The sequence below is a fragment of the Hemisphaericaspora subhashii genome, assembly GCF_019202705.1.
Source record: "Hemisphaericaspora subhashii strain CBS 10753 chromosome Unknown scaffold144, whole genome shotgun sequence".
Classification (NCBI taxonomy): Eukaryota; Fungi; Ascomycota; class Pichiomycetes; order Serinales; family Debaryomycetaceae; genus Hemisphaericaspora; species Hemisphaericaspora subhashii.
The window spans coordinates 1-13373 of record NW_026057189.1 but is presented as its reverse complement, the minus strand read 5'-3'; the positions used below and the strand labels follow the sequence as shown (position 1 = coordinate 13373).

The 13373-nt window shown below is 36.5% G+C and overlaps 6 protein-coding genes across 6 annotated transcripts; 4 read left to right on the top strand and 2 right to left on the bottom strand. All coding sequences in view use genetic code 12, as the record gives it.

The window, feature by feature from the left end:
• Positions 1 to 479: 479 nt before the first annotated feature.
• On the top strand, positions 480 to 2162 carry J8A68_000195 (uncharacterized protein; the record flags this gene model as incomplete). The annotated part of the gene is made up of 1 exon (XM_049405677.1): positions 480 to 2162. One exon carries the CDS (start codon positions 480 to 482, stop codon positions 2160 to 2162), a length of 1683 nt encoding a protein of 560 aa, XP_049266496.1.
• A 570-nt stretch (positions 2163 to 2732) lies between these two features.
• On the top strand, positions 2733 to 4972 carry J8A68_000194 (leucine-rich repeat domain-containing protein; the record flags this gene model as incomplete). The annotated part of the gene is made up of 2 exons (XM_049405666.1): positions 2733 to 2744; positions 2885 to 4972. The coding sequence occupies 2 exons, from the start codon at positions 2733 to 2735 to the stop codon at positions 4970 to 4972; spliced, it is 2100 nt and encodes a 699-aa protein (XP_049266495.1).
• Positions 4973 to 5319: 347 nt separating this feature from the next.
• Positions 5320 to 6921, bottom strand: SGA1 (glucan 1,4-alpha-glucosidase; the record flags this gene model as incomplete). Its single annotated transcript, XM_049405655.1, has 1 exon — positions 5320 to 6921. The coding sequence occupies one exon, from the start codon at positions 6919 to 6921 to the stop codon at positions 5320 to 5322; it is 1602 nt and encodes a 533-aa protein (XP_049266494.1).
• Positions 6922 to 8685: 1764 nt separating this feature from the next.
• J8A68_000192 (histone H2B family protein) lies at positions 8686 to 9078 on the bottom strand (the record flags this gene model as incomplete). Its single annotated transcript, XM_049405644.1, has 1 exon — positions 8686 to 9078. One exon carries the CDS (start codon positions 9076 to 9078, stop codon positions 8686 to 8688), a length of 393 nt encoding a protein of 130 aa, XP_049266493.1.
• Positions 9079 to 9719: 641 nt separating this feature from the next.
• Positions 9720 to 10115, top strand: J8A68_000191 (histone H2A; the record flags this gene model as incomplete). Its single annotated transcript, XM_049405633.1, has 1 exon — positions 9720 to 10115. One exon carries the CDS (start codon positions 9720 to 9722, stop codon positions 10113 to 10115), a length of 396 nt encoding a protein of 131 aa, XP_049266492.1.
• Positions 10116 to 12772: 2657 nt separating this feature from the next.
• Positions 12773 to 13373, top strand: J8A68_000190 (PUT4; the record flags this gene model as incomplete). The annotated part of the gene is made up of 1 exon (XM_049405622.1): positions 12773 to 13362. A coding segment is annotated over one exon (590 nt), but the record flags the coding sequence as incomplete, so codon positions are not given.

Here is a 13373-nt window from a genome sequence, read left to right as displayed (position 1 = left end):
TGATGGAGGTAGAACACCATTCGAGGGAAACGGATTATTAGGAGACTATGGCCAAATACAAGCCATACAGAATAAAAAACAGATGTAGTAGAACAACCAACCGGGACCACAGGAAAGTAGAAATATTGAAGTAATTAACTGACATACCGACCTGACTGAATCCATGGAAATTAACGTCATGGTGCTAAATTCGTTTGCGCTTGTCCCACAATCCGATGTGGAACAACCTTAAAAAGATTTAACATATTTCCAAACAAGAACAGTTTTCTTTTACATGAAGTCAGAAACCTGTTCTGGGGTTAAAGGGGTCGGACAGGTAACGCAAATGGTCTGGAAACACAAAACGCGAAACACGAAAAAAAAATTGCAAAAATTATGTACAATCGCTAACAAAATACAAAATACTCAATTATAAATCGACCCATATTGTTCTTTATTGTCTCTTCTCGTGTGTGCTACTTTCTTATCTCTACAGTAAAATGCCTTCACAGCAACAACTACTTATAGAAAAGTTGAAAATCGAAGAAGAGGCGGAAGCCAGGCTTAAAGAAGCAGTCCTACTTCATGCGAACCAGGATGAAAGACCTCTCACAAAACTTGCAGCTGATTTGAACGTTGATTATGATACATTGTATCGTAGAGTTCATGGATCTGAGTCTAGGAAGATAAGTCATAATAAGCAGAGAAATTTGACTTTCGAGGAAGAGCTCATATTGGAAAATTGGATAAAGAATGAGTATATTCATGGTAGGGCAGCGAGTAAAGTTCGGATTGAACAACTCGCCGTCATGATGATGCAATCCAGAGATTGTTATAAGAAGTTAGGAACCAAATGGTTTTACCGGTTCAGAAAAAGACACCCTGATATCCATTTGAAGAGGCTCAAGTCTATGCCTAAGGGTAGAATGGAAGGTTCTAAGTATGAGAAACTCGAAGCTTGGTTTGAAAAGTTCGAGAATACCGTGAAAAGTCTCAACATTTTGCCAGAAAATATATACAACATGGATGAAACTGCTGTCCAGGTTTTGGAGCAGTCAAATGACTATATGGCCATATCTATTTCTGCTGGTTATCGACAACAAGAGGGATCAACTCGTTCTGAACTTTCCACGAGCATCGAAACAATTTCAGCAACGGGGAAATTTTTGCAGCCTTTGTTTATTATGAAGGGTGAAAACTTCATGACAACGTGGTTTGATGTTAAGGGAAACAACATTCCCGAATTTTCTTGGGGATTAACTGTGAACGGCTGGTCTTCGACCACGAAGGCATGTTGGTGGCTTAATAATATATTTCTTGAACAAACTAAACCCGCTGATCCAGACCAATGGAGGTTGCTAGTACTTGATGGCCATGCAAGCCACACATCAAATGATTTTGTCTGTTTGGCCAAGAAACACAAAGTGTATCCTTTGTATATTCCTGCCCATTCTTCCCACTTAACGCAGCCATTAGACTTGGTTGTGTTTGCAAAGGTGAAGAAGTACTTTAAAAAAGATGTGGTCGAGAAAATAAGAACTTCGAGAAGACTCAGCTTGGAAAAGAAGGAAATTATTCTTTCATACGACGACGCACGGAAAAGATCGTTTACTGAGCACAGTATCCTAAGTGCTTGGAGGAGGGCTGGCCTTGTTCCATATAATCCGCTGAAAGTATTGGATAGACCGGAAGTCATTAGATCTCCGGAGCAAGAAGTTGACACTACAACGGAAGATGTTAGTATCCCAATGGAAGAAGACCCTTTCATCGATCAAATTGAACCCGCCTTTGTTGATCCTAAACGTCCAGATGCTTTCGAACTCAATGCGGCAGCTTTTAGCAATAGGAAAAGTGATTTATTTGGTTTGCATTTGATCAGATGCTACCAGGCGGAATGTAACAAGCTTCAAGCAGAACTAGTCGTTGCACAACGTGAAATTGAAGCTCTAAAAGCATGGAAGGAAAAAGCCGAAACTAAAACAAAGGGCAGAAGGGTTGCTGCTAGTCCTAACAGTAAGGCTCTCAATAGTGAAACCATGCGTAACAAGCTTCATGAAGCAGGTGCAACCCCGAATGGTAGTCCAATTAGAAGAAAGAGAAGAAGAGCCAATAAAACTCCAGAAGGATCTCCAAGGAGGCCATCTCAACGATCCTTGAATTCTGCCAATTTATCGCATCCCTAGAGGTTGAAATCGATAATTTTATAGTATATATTTAGATTCTTTATATGGTTTGTATTAAAGTGTTTTTAGAAATGTATGTGAAATTTTTGTGAAATTTTTGGAGAAATTTTTTTTTTTTTCGTTTGCGTTTCCAGACCATTTGCGTTACCTGTCCCTTCGCGGGAATTTTTGATTTATTTAGCTTCTACAATGTGTTTTAGTTTATATATATATAGGAGCGCAATTATTTTACACTTCTAAGCTTCCAGATAGCCTCTCGTTCAGCAAATATTGTATAACACCCCTATAGATTGAATATAAATTCTTATTATTCAATTTTACCGAGAAATGTGGAATCTGTGGATGCCGATTTTTTGTTCGTGTAATGCCTGTTCTTAACTATGTAAAAAAAAAACCGGCATCCACAGATTCCAAACTCTACGAGTATAGAGATGCTTTTTCTTTAAACACAATTTTCAGAGGTATCCACAATGAATTGATTCTAGCCTGACCTTGGAGGCACAATGTGATGGCCCGATAGAGTACTCCACTATTTAGCATTTGGCAAGTTGTGTCACAGTTAGATTCCTTATGCCAGATCGAGTATGCGTGTTTTGGTTGTCTCACGTGCGCCTGGTTCAAAATTTTTTGGTTGAAAGGGAAACACAAAAACGAAATTTGGCCAAATTTACGTTTAGTCCCACTTCCCCCTATTCCATAGGATCCCAATGTCAGATTATTAGAAGTTTTTCTACCCCGGATCTTTACCACTTCCAAATGAAGTGTTGGAGTTGGTATTCAGCTATATTCCTACACGTAATTTATTGGTATACAGTTCCATTCCCTTTATCAGAAAGCATGCAATTGCGGAATTGAACACACGGAATCTCGAGATTAACTTGGGTACCTCCCAGTATAGATATGACACTTTGGGATATGACATAGTCGAGAAGTGGAGATATGTTCCTATCGGGGATGAGACAATGTTGGAACAACGGAGTTATCAATACATGTTCCCTCAGCATATTTATTTTCAAGATGGCGATGGTACAGATGAATTTCTAGAGTTTATGAAACACCGCCCCAAACTCCGACTTGAATCAATTAGATCTAATTTTGCTACTTTAATGGAAGTATATGAAAAAGACCCATATTTGATTCTGAGGATCCAAAAGATATTGTTGTTCTTTCATGGAGACCCGGTGGACTTTTTGTTAAGAACATCAAACTTTCCCTTTCCAATACATAGCATTTCCACTTCTGGCACCCCAAAGTACGGCAACCACCAGTTTTACTTGGAAAAATGTCCCCTTGTAAGGCGTCTAGACCAACTCTCTCGCCTAAACATAGGGGACAATATCGACCCAGAGGAATTGAAATATCTCCCACGCAGACTAAAGGATCTTACAATTAACTTGGAGTCTAATCCCACCATATTTAAACCATGTTTACCTGAAACATTGGAAACTCTTGATATTACATTTCCAACTGGGTTTGGGCTTGAAGCTATTATCGAATTTGACATTGGTGGCCTAAAAAACTTGAAGAACTTAAGTTGCCAGTATATGACATTGAAATACTTGTCTAGTTTGAAAGCTTCTGACAAAATCGAGAGCTTGTACATATATGCTACGAAGCTTGAGAGCTTGCGTGGCATTGAAAAATATACGAGGCTTACTGACCTAGATGTAACTTCTACAGACCTCGATCCATATTGGATTTTCGATTGCAATTTACCTGATTCCATTCAAAGATTGAGTTTCCAATTGCTTCACACTGGACAACTTTCTGACGATTACGAATCTGAAGTGAGAAGGATGCCAAATCGGAGACCGCCAATTCAACTCCCACCCAAAGTTAGGAGTTGTCTTATTAACTCCCCAATAATATTTTTCCCCCAGAATTACGTATTCCCTGAATCATTGAGGATTCTTTGTTTATCAGCCGAGATAATGCCTTCCGTACCTCGCCTTCCGAATTTGATAGTATTCAAGCTCAGTTGCCGCCATAGACTTACACTTCCAGAGCCGTTACCCAGATCTTTGGTTTATTTGGAGACCTCCATCGTACCAGAAAATGAAGATTTCCTTGTCAACCCACCAAATTTAACCCGCTTCAAATATGCCCCTATACATCTGCATCTTCTGAACTTTGAGTACCAATTACCGGAAAGCTTAAGAGCTTTAGATTTGGGTATGAACCATTTAGGTCTGTTAAACGTGGAAGACTCTAACCTAACTGCAATCGACTTGTCTTCGAATAAGTTCTTTGGCTTTGAAGGGCTCGAGCTACCAGATACGGTTCAGGAATTGGATTTGAAATTTTCAGTGCTTACGGTTCTTCCAAACGACAGGTTTAGATTACCTGCCAACTTAAGTCGTCTCAATCTATCAATTTGCCACATAGACACAGAATCATTGAACAAGATGAAGCTAAAAAGGTTAAGACATTTGTCCAACCTTACGTTGGCCGCTAACGATATCTCAGAATTAAAAGCAAGCTTCCTACCTACGTCGCTCAAGGTTTTGGAACTTCTGCTGAATTCTCAATTGCAGATCCTTGACTCGGATGTATTTAAAGTGTTAACCAACTTGCAGTACCTATACTTAAGAAATTGTGAATTTTCTTGGTTGCCGCCAATAGAATTTCCTCCATCTCTTAAGTATTTGACCTTAGAAGGGAACAATCTTACAGATGTAGATGGGTTGGAATTTCTGGAAAATCATCAAATGAAAAAAATCGAACTACTGGGCAACCCTTTTGCAAATAAAGAAGCTGTCTTGAATAAGTTAAGAAGTAAACTAGGAAGGAAAGTTGTCATTGACATATAAACAATCAGACACATTTCAGTGCAGAATGCAGTTCGTTCTCCCTTCAGCTAAGCTATGTTGGCACGTATTTAACTACCATTTTGTTTAAATTGTATAGATATTTTCTCCTAAAAAATACGTTTACATGGGCTAACGTCTTGGTTCCAAACTAGTTTGGGGTTGTCCCAGAATCCGATTTCGAATCACCTTAAGAAAATGTAAGATATTTCCAAACAAGAACATGTTTCTTTTACATACATACATATACTATACAGAGCATAATCTAAGTAACACAAGAGATAAAAAAATCAATCATAAAACATCATAAAAACACAATTAAAACAGTCCACTTTCTCTCTTCCATATTTTCACATCACCTGCAAAGTCCTTTCTCTCCATCTAACGGCATTCCAAAATGCACTATAACTCCACGTCAACTCTTTGGCTCCTTGCATATATCCGGTATACTTATTAAACTGCTCCGACATTCTCCCTTCACCATCCACATGAGTCTTTATCACAGAAAGGAATGAATCTGCATACAGAGCCAATTGCAGCATTAATGTCCGATACATGACCGAATTAAATTCAATAACCACGGCATTGCCATCGTTCGGCTCCTCATCTATTGATATAAATTGACTGAAGAAACCACGATTGGCCGCTGTGATGACAATATCTTGACGAAGAGTGATGCATTTGTGAATAAGTCTATAGACAAACTCCAGAGCCGTGGCAGTGGATATAAACCACGGATTACCTTCACTAGTATGAACACCATCGTAAATATCTTCTGGGTAACGACCAATACCCACACCTACTCCAAGAAAACCGATTTTGTTGTGGTTGATTGGATATCTAAACTTCATATCATTCACCATGGCAACTAACGTGTTTATGACGTATGGGTTATCTATGTCGAACGGAATCATGGAGCTATCAGATTGGTAGTCGTCGTGAGAATGTATGGAACCAAGGAGTGTAGCAGCATCAAGACCGGATCTGTGACCAATCTTATACAAATTGGGGCATTCTATAATGTGGGAGATAACTGACGATGTGAAACCGAATTGTTGTTGAGATTCAATTGCCAGCTTGAGTTGTTGAAATGCCGTGATAAGCTGATCTTGGAGTTCGTAGTCTTTGTATTTTGCGGCAAATTCTATACCGTCTTTAATGGCCTTGAGCTGAGTAATAGAAGTGAAGAAATGGATGGAATTTATTTCTTCCCAAAGATCAAATCCTGGTTTCTGCCAATTTTGTACAATATACATCAAATCAGGCCTTATTACCTTGAAATAAATGAATTTTTGATTTTTCAAAATTTGGGATTGGATAGGGGCATCGAATTTATCTATTAATTTAAGATAGTACATAATTGTACTTGATCTTAACCCAGGACCATCCCTCTGTGGTCTACCCCAACTTTCATTGAAGACAGTATTATCAACATTAAATTTAGGTTCTCCTAAGCCTGATTTATCTGCAAAGGTTCCTGACAAGTTATCTAATCTCTGCAATTGATAATTATTTTCGATAAAACTCTCTATAACATCAAGCAATTGACCTTGTTGTTCAAATTCATCTTGCGTCATATCATTTAAATGGCACAATAATGTCTTTATGGTAATAGCCAGATCTCTTATCCATTGATAGAAATAATTTGGGTATGAAGTGGATGGACTTGCTATTACTATTCCCTTTTCTACTATGGTAGGGTCGAGAATTTTACTTAAACCACCAATATTGTTAAATATTCCTTCGAAACTAATAATCTTTTCCTGAACTAACCAGGCTTCAAAATCATCCTGTTGCGTGCCTGAAGGGTAGAAAAGTGAGATGAGGTCATCAAAAAGGGAATGGCTGTATGATGTTGTAGATGGAGATAGTTGGAATATCCTCTGAGGGAGGATAGTACTGGAACATTGGGAAAATGCAAATGTGTATATAAGAATATTTGATAGCTTCATGACGATAAAAGGGTATTATAAAAAAGGAGAAGCGTCTAGTCTAAAGAATAAGCTGTGTCTGAAAAATTGTAGTTGATTCTTTTGTGGTAATAAATCGGATAATATAGAATTTTCTTAGATAATTCTCAAATGTAAATGAAGGATTCAAAGAAAAATAATTGACAATTGGAATCATAAACCAAGCTTCTTGTTTGCCTTATTTGAAACAAAAGAAAGCCAAATCAAAAATACCAAAACGATGTAGATAAATGGATGCTCTTTTTATATATAGTTTTGAACAATATAAAACACGTTCTTTATGTAAAATTGATAGCAATTCAACAGGGATTTAGGAGCAAATAAATAAATAGCAACAATTAGATAAGAAAAACAATAAGTTGCAAAAATAATTTTTACAAACAAAAACTTTTTCTGTTGGGTGCGAAATTTAAAAATAAACAAAAATCAAAGATGCAACTAAAATCAATGGATGACGTAATAACTTTTTTATGTTTTTTCTCAAACAACTTTCAGTCGGAAGCTAACCCTTTCTTTATTTAAAAACTAAGTTGATTAAGATATATTTCATAAGTTGATGCTATCAACTATATATATGCAGTGTCTTCTTTGAAATTCAAAGTGATTGTAGTATGGTGGAGTGTGGTAGAAAAACAAACAAACTTTGGGTTGATTAGTTACTATTGTCAACTGATATTCAAGTTCTTTTATAGTAATGAAATTAGATCTTCAAAGCAAATTGGAGACTAGTGGAAAGGGAAATATCGGCTAATATTTATAGTAAGGTACTGAGATGAAAAATTTTCCAAATGTAACCAAAATGATTGACAAAAATAAATGATCACAAAATTTTTTCTTAGTTTAAAATCCGGGGAAAATGGAAAGAAAAACATGACCATATAAAAAAATATTTCATTGATCGCTTCTCTACTACAAATTTGATTTTGACATTCTATCATCGAATATTATCATCATGACTCACTAGTTGGCTTTTGAACACGTTTCTAAATTAAATAATTAAATAATTATCACATCGTACGACTGATCATCCCTTCTCGGTCCATCAATGTTTGGATCAAGTGCACTAGGCTATGTAAAAACACTCAGCCGATCTCATAAAAATACGCATCATCAATTGGAATCAAGTTCGTAAAATGAGAAAAAAATTTCACATTGTTAATTAATTTCACATGAAAACTTTTAAATGTTTAGTGGAGTCTTGAGAGTTTCATGATTCATATTGTAAATTAGACTAATTAGATAATAAAATAAAATGACCTATATCACGAGAAATTGAGCAATTATATTATTTCGAACTTGTGACGTGTTGCTATGTGTATCAGTGAATAATATCTAGGGGTGCTTAATGTGGTAGCAACCAAAAATTCATTTCATTTACTGATTCTACATCATCACATGAGTTGACAAGATTACAAGATTTGAAGAGATCGTTATAGGGTATGAAGTGGACGATGCAAAAGAACCATTACAACAGAGAAGTAGAGGTTCGGGGTCTATCACAGGTATTTTCATGGTCATTCATCTCAACTTATCCAATATTCTCCGGCAATATTTCACCGAATTCAAAAATTCCAAAAACATTACACAATACTTGAACTATTATAATACATTTTCATTTCTCATACATACTTAGAAACGTATATACAAAATCCAAAATCTCTTTAAAAGAGACATATCAAAACGAACTAAAGAATAAAACTAAAAATACACAAAATTGAAAGGGAAATATTTATCTCAACTTAAAACTTAGTTAGAAGCAGAAGAATATTTGGTAACAGCTCTGGTACCTTCAGAAACAGCATGCTTAGCTAATTCACCTGGTAAGATTAATCTAACAGCAGTTTGGATTTCTCTAGCAGAAATGGTAGACTTCTTGTTGTAAGCAGCTAACTTAGAAGCTTCAGAAGCAATTCTTTCAAAGATATCATTGACAAATGAGTTCATGATAGACATAGCCTTTTGGGAAATACCAGTATCTGGATGGGTTTGTTTTAAAACCTTGTAGATGTATGAGGAGTAAGTTTCCTTTCTAGCCTTGGTTCTCTTTTTAGCACCTTCGGTAGAAGCGGTCTTCTTAGCAGCTGGTTTCTTTTCAGCTGGAGCTTTGGAGGCAGGTTTCTTTTCAGCTTTTGGGGCCATTGTAGATATATGTTATATTTAGTAACTGGTTAAGTTTAAAGGAAAGGAAAAAGAAGAGTTGTTTAAAATTTATGAAACTCTTGGGAAATTCAATTGTTTATAAATCAATTCAGAAGAAGAAAATGATACGCGGTATTTTNGTTAAGTTTAAAGGAAAGGAAAAAGAAGAGTTGTTTAAAATTTATGAAACTCTTGGGAAATTCAATTGTTTATAAATCAATTCAGAAGAAGAAAATGATACGCGGTATTTTCTCAATTTATTGCTGCAACGCCATTTGTTTATGTTTTGAATTTTCATGCGAGGTACGCGGTAGAAGAAGACTTCTGGGAACAAAATTACGCTTATAGAATGAAAATTACCACGAAAAAATCAATTCTGACAATTACGCCCTTAAAAGAGTAATTCTGAGAATTGACAGATTCTCCCCTACCAACCCTCAATCAAGCTCCTCGTCCCACACAAAAAATATGGCAAACCACGTAATCTTCTCGCAAAACGTAAACAATTGACGCATCCTCAACCTCATCATATAAATATTTAAATAATCTAATATCCACTTAAATCAAAGTTGGATTATTTTCTTCTTTTTCTTTTCTCTTCAACTTATATTCATTAACTAAATCAAATCAAATCATATACAATGTCAGGAGGTAAAGGAAAAGCAGGATCAACCGAAAAGGCATCCACTTCAAGATCTGCCAAAGCTGGTTTAACTTTCCCAGTCGGTAGAGTCCACAGATTATTAAGAAAAGGTAACTACGCTCAACGTATCGGTTCCGGTGCCCCAGTCTACTTAACTTCCGTCTTAGAATATCTTTCTGCTGAAATCTTAGAATTAGCCGGTAACGCTGCCAGAGATAACAAGAAATCCAGAATTATCCCAAGACATTTACAATTAGCCATTAGAAATGATGAAGAATTAAACAAATTGTTAGGTCATGTTACTATTGCTCAAGGTGGTGTCTTACCAAACATTCACCAAAACTTATTACCAAAGAAATCTGGTAAGGCTACCAAGGCTTCTCAAGAATTATAAATTGGTAATGAAAAGCTATTATAAATATCAGGAAAAGTGGTGTTTATTTTATTTTTAGTTCTTTGTGTATTATAAATAAATAATAATATTGTTGTGAAAATGATGTTTCTTTGTAGGGGGGAACCTTTATGTTGTAGACCAATCCCTGATCGTGTGTGTTGGCCACTTAACCAATGGGGATTTCTCACCTTCTAAATGTGAGGTCATATTCACAGTCGTTTCAGGACAACTGGCGCAAATCCAGACATTTGGAAGGGACCGCAGCCCACTGACCTGTCTTTGGGAAGATAATGAAAACGGAGCCTAAACACCTTATTTAACTTCAATCATGCCATCACAAGCAATCTTAGATTGTACACTAAAATCGTCGGCAAAATTAATGTAAATTCAGATAAAGAGCCTCGCAAAGGTTCGCTTAATTCAGTTTCCGAAGTCTCCTTCCCGGTTTCCCGATAACCACTATTTGACAATATATTTATTCGAATCTAAATATATGGAATTCAGATGGCAGGGGACAATCTACCCTTCCCCCCTTCGGAGTGCAATCGATTACATGATATACATGCAAGGACTCTAAACTACTCTATGTTAGCGGCTCATCACAAAGCAGAGCTCTTATTTAGTGTTCCAGACGCAAAACGAACAATGTGAGAGTTCCGGGATGGGGGGAAGAGCAACTTGACGTTAAAAAGATGTAATTGTATAACAACTTCAACAGGTTCTCGCAATTCTACAAGGCAACAAAGAAAATGTAGGTAATTTTATACCAGAATCCGACTAGAATAGCCTTCTCACCAATGCGGTCTTTGCAATTCTAAAAATTATCTAGGAGTTTCCGGATTATAACTACATGAAGGACTAATGTAAGCAGATACTTCATCAAGTTCTTGAAATTTTGATTTTAAAATTAGAAAACAGTTGTTAGGAAGCTTCAGGTGCCGTAGAGCCCAAACTGAACTCCACAACGGAAGCTATAGATGCCTTAGAAACCAAACTGAACTCCGCAACGAAGTTCATAGCGGAAAGAGATACATAATATATACCTACCAATATATGTTAGCGGTTCAAAGTCCGATAACAGAGTATATTGCGCTAACTTTAATTTTAACGCACTTTCCATGAAAGTTGGCCATTTCACTTGCTTTAAGAGGGTAAGTTCACCAATGGACAACCCATCTAGGTCTTTTGTTCTATCATACTAAACTCCTATTGTAGTAATATATGTCTATCACATCGTAGAAACTTTCAATCTAAAATTGAAACCAGTTTGAACATGCAGAGCAGTTGCATTCTGGTAGAGAAAGGCACCCTTGGTACGTTTCGTAAGCGCAAAAAGTGAAAAGTGAACCTTATTTTGTGGTCACTCCATTCTAATTTTTCAAGGCGATTTCTTTTAATTAAGGTGTTAGTGACCCATGTGAATGGCCATAATTGAATCAATCTGATGTCCGCAGCATTGATTTCAGTGAATCTACATTCTTTGGGAATTAAAGAACTGTCAGAACTTTGAATAAATTTACGGAGATTACATCCAACGGATCAAAGGAATACATCATACAGACCGCTAATGTTTGAGAGTCTTTTGTAGACAATTTGTTGTCTATTGCTAACAATCGACCACTTGTTGTCCATTGTTTTAATTCAGGTGACTGTGATTTTTGGAGTTTGCAACTGTTAATCGATGTATATCATCAGGCTCCACACCACCAACATGCCACAAGTCATAGTATCCAACATACTACTGTAATACCACTGGGTCCTCATATCAACTCGGCGGTTATTCGGCACCTATGGAATTAGCGGCTTGCACCTTAATTGGAAAGTGGTCTTGAACATTTTTTTAATAATTTATCAAAAGCCTCATTCTAATTATGCTGCAAAAAGAAATACGAGAACAGATAAAAAATAATTAATAAAATAATTTATCGGAGTTTAGATAAATGATCTCGACCGAAGGGCAAATCCAATCAATTTAAGCGTCATATCACAGCACTCCGCATCAGGCCACATATGGAAAATTGGGGATTTTCCGTGCAACAGAAGGGCATATGACACCTAAATCATCAAACTGAAGTTTATTTAGCTTTTCTATACAACCTTTGCTTCATACGATGGCATATAAGATTCTTAGATCCAATCTCGCGACGAATACCGGGAGATTTTAACTTTAAGCTTTGCAATTTGTTGGGGAATTTTGCGGGGTGCTTTAATTATAAAAATTTATCCCTCTGTCTTATGATTTGAACTGGTTATTCCCTATATACAATACATCCGACTGACAGAGTTAACACTTGAATTCACTCGAATTCCAAAAGCTTCCATAGGAATTAATGTATTGTAAATAAATTACTGAATTACTATTGTCTGCCAAAAAATTAATTTTCCTGACCAGAGGATGCAATCAATATTGCAAACTTAAAAAAGTACATATGAAACTAGAAGATATGCATATCCTAAATGTATAAAAGCTTATTCAATAGCCGTATTGCTCCTCAACAACACCCGCTAACGGATATCTAGAAACTACAACCTTATCCAAAATTCTGGGGTAATTCCAAGATTGAATCAGTTATATAAATGCTCCACTATTTCCATCATGTCTAGTGTCTCACATGTACCCTTTGCAAGCAATAAATGCCTAAACAACTGCTGATAACATGAGTGGACAAAGCGAAGTAAAGGGTTTATCTAACGTTGATATCGAAAAACAAGGATCAAGCTCAGAACCATCTATTCAACAAGCAACAGAGACTCCTGTTGAAAACAGTAATATCATTTCCACTGGGTTTGCAGATTTTCACGATAAATTGGATCCAGACAAATACGGTCAAATTCAAAGAAAGCTTAATGGACGTCATGTTAACTTAATGATTATTGGTCAATCGATTGGTTCTGGTCTTTTCATTGGATTATCGGGTCCCTTAATGTCACTGGGATCATTATCTTTATTCCTTGGATTTTTGACTTATGCTTGTATCAATATCTATCCCCTTATGCAAGGTGTTGGTGAGATGTGTAGTTATTTGCCGATTAAAGGGACATTCTTGCATTATACTGCTCGTTGGGTAGATCCAGCCCTTGGGTTTGCATGTACGTTGATTTATTTATATACCACCTTGATGTTTGTTTGTTTGGAAGCTGTAGCGGTAGCCGCATTGGCTAGTTTTTGGACTGATGCCAATCCCGCGTATTTTATCACTGCCTCAATTGCTTTATATTTCTTCGTGAACGTCTTCGGGGTCAATTGGTATGGTGAAA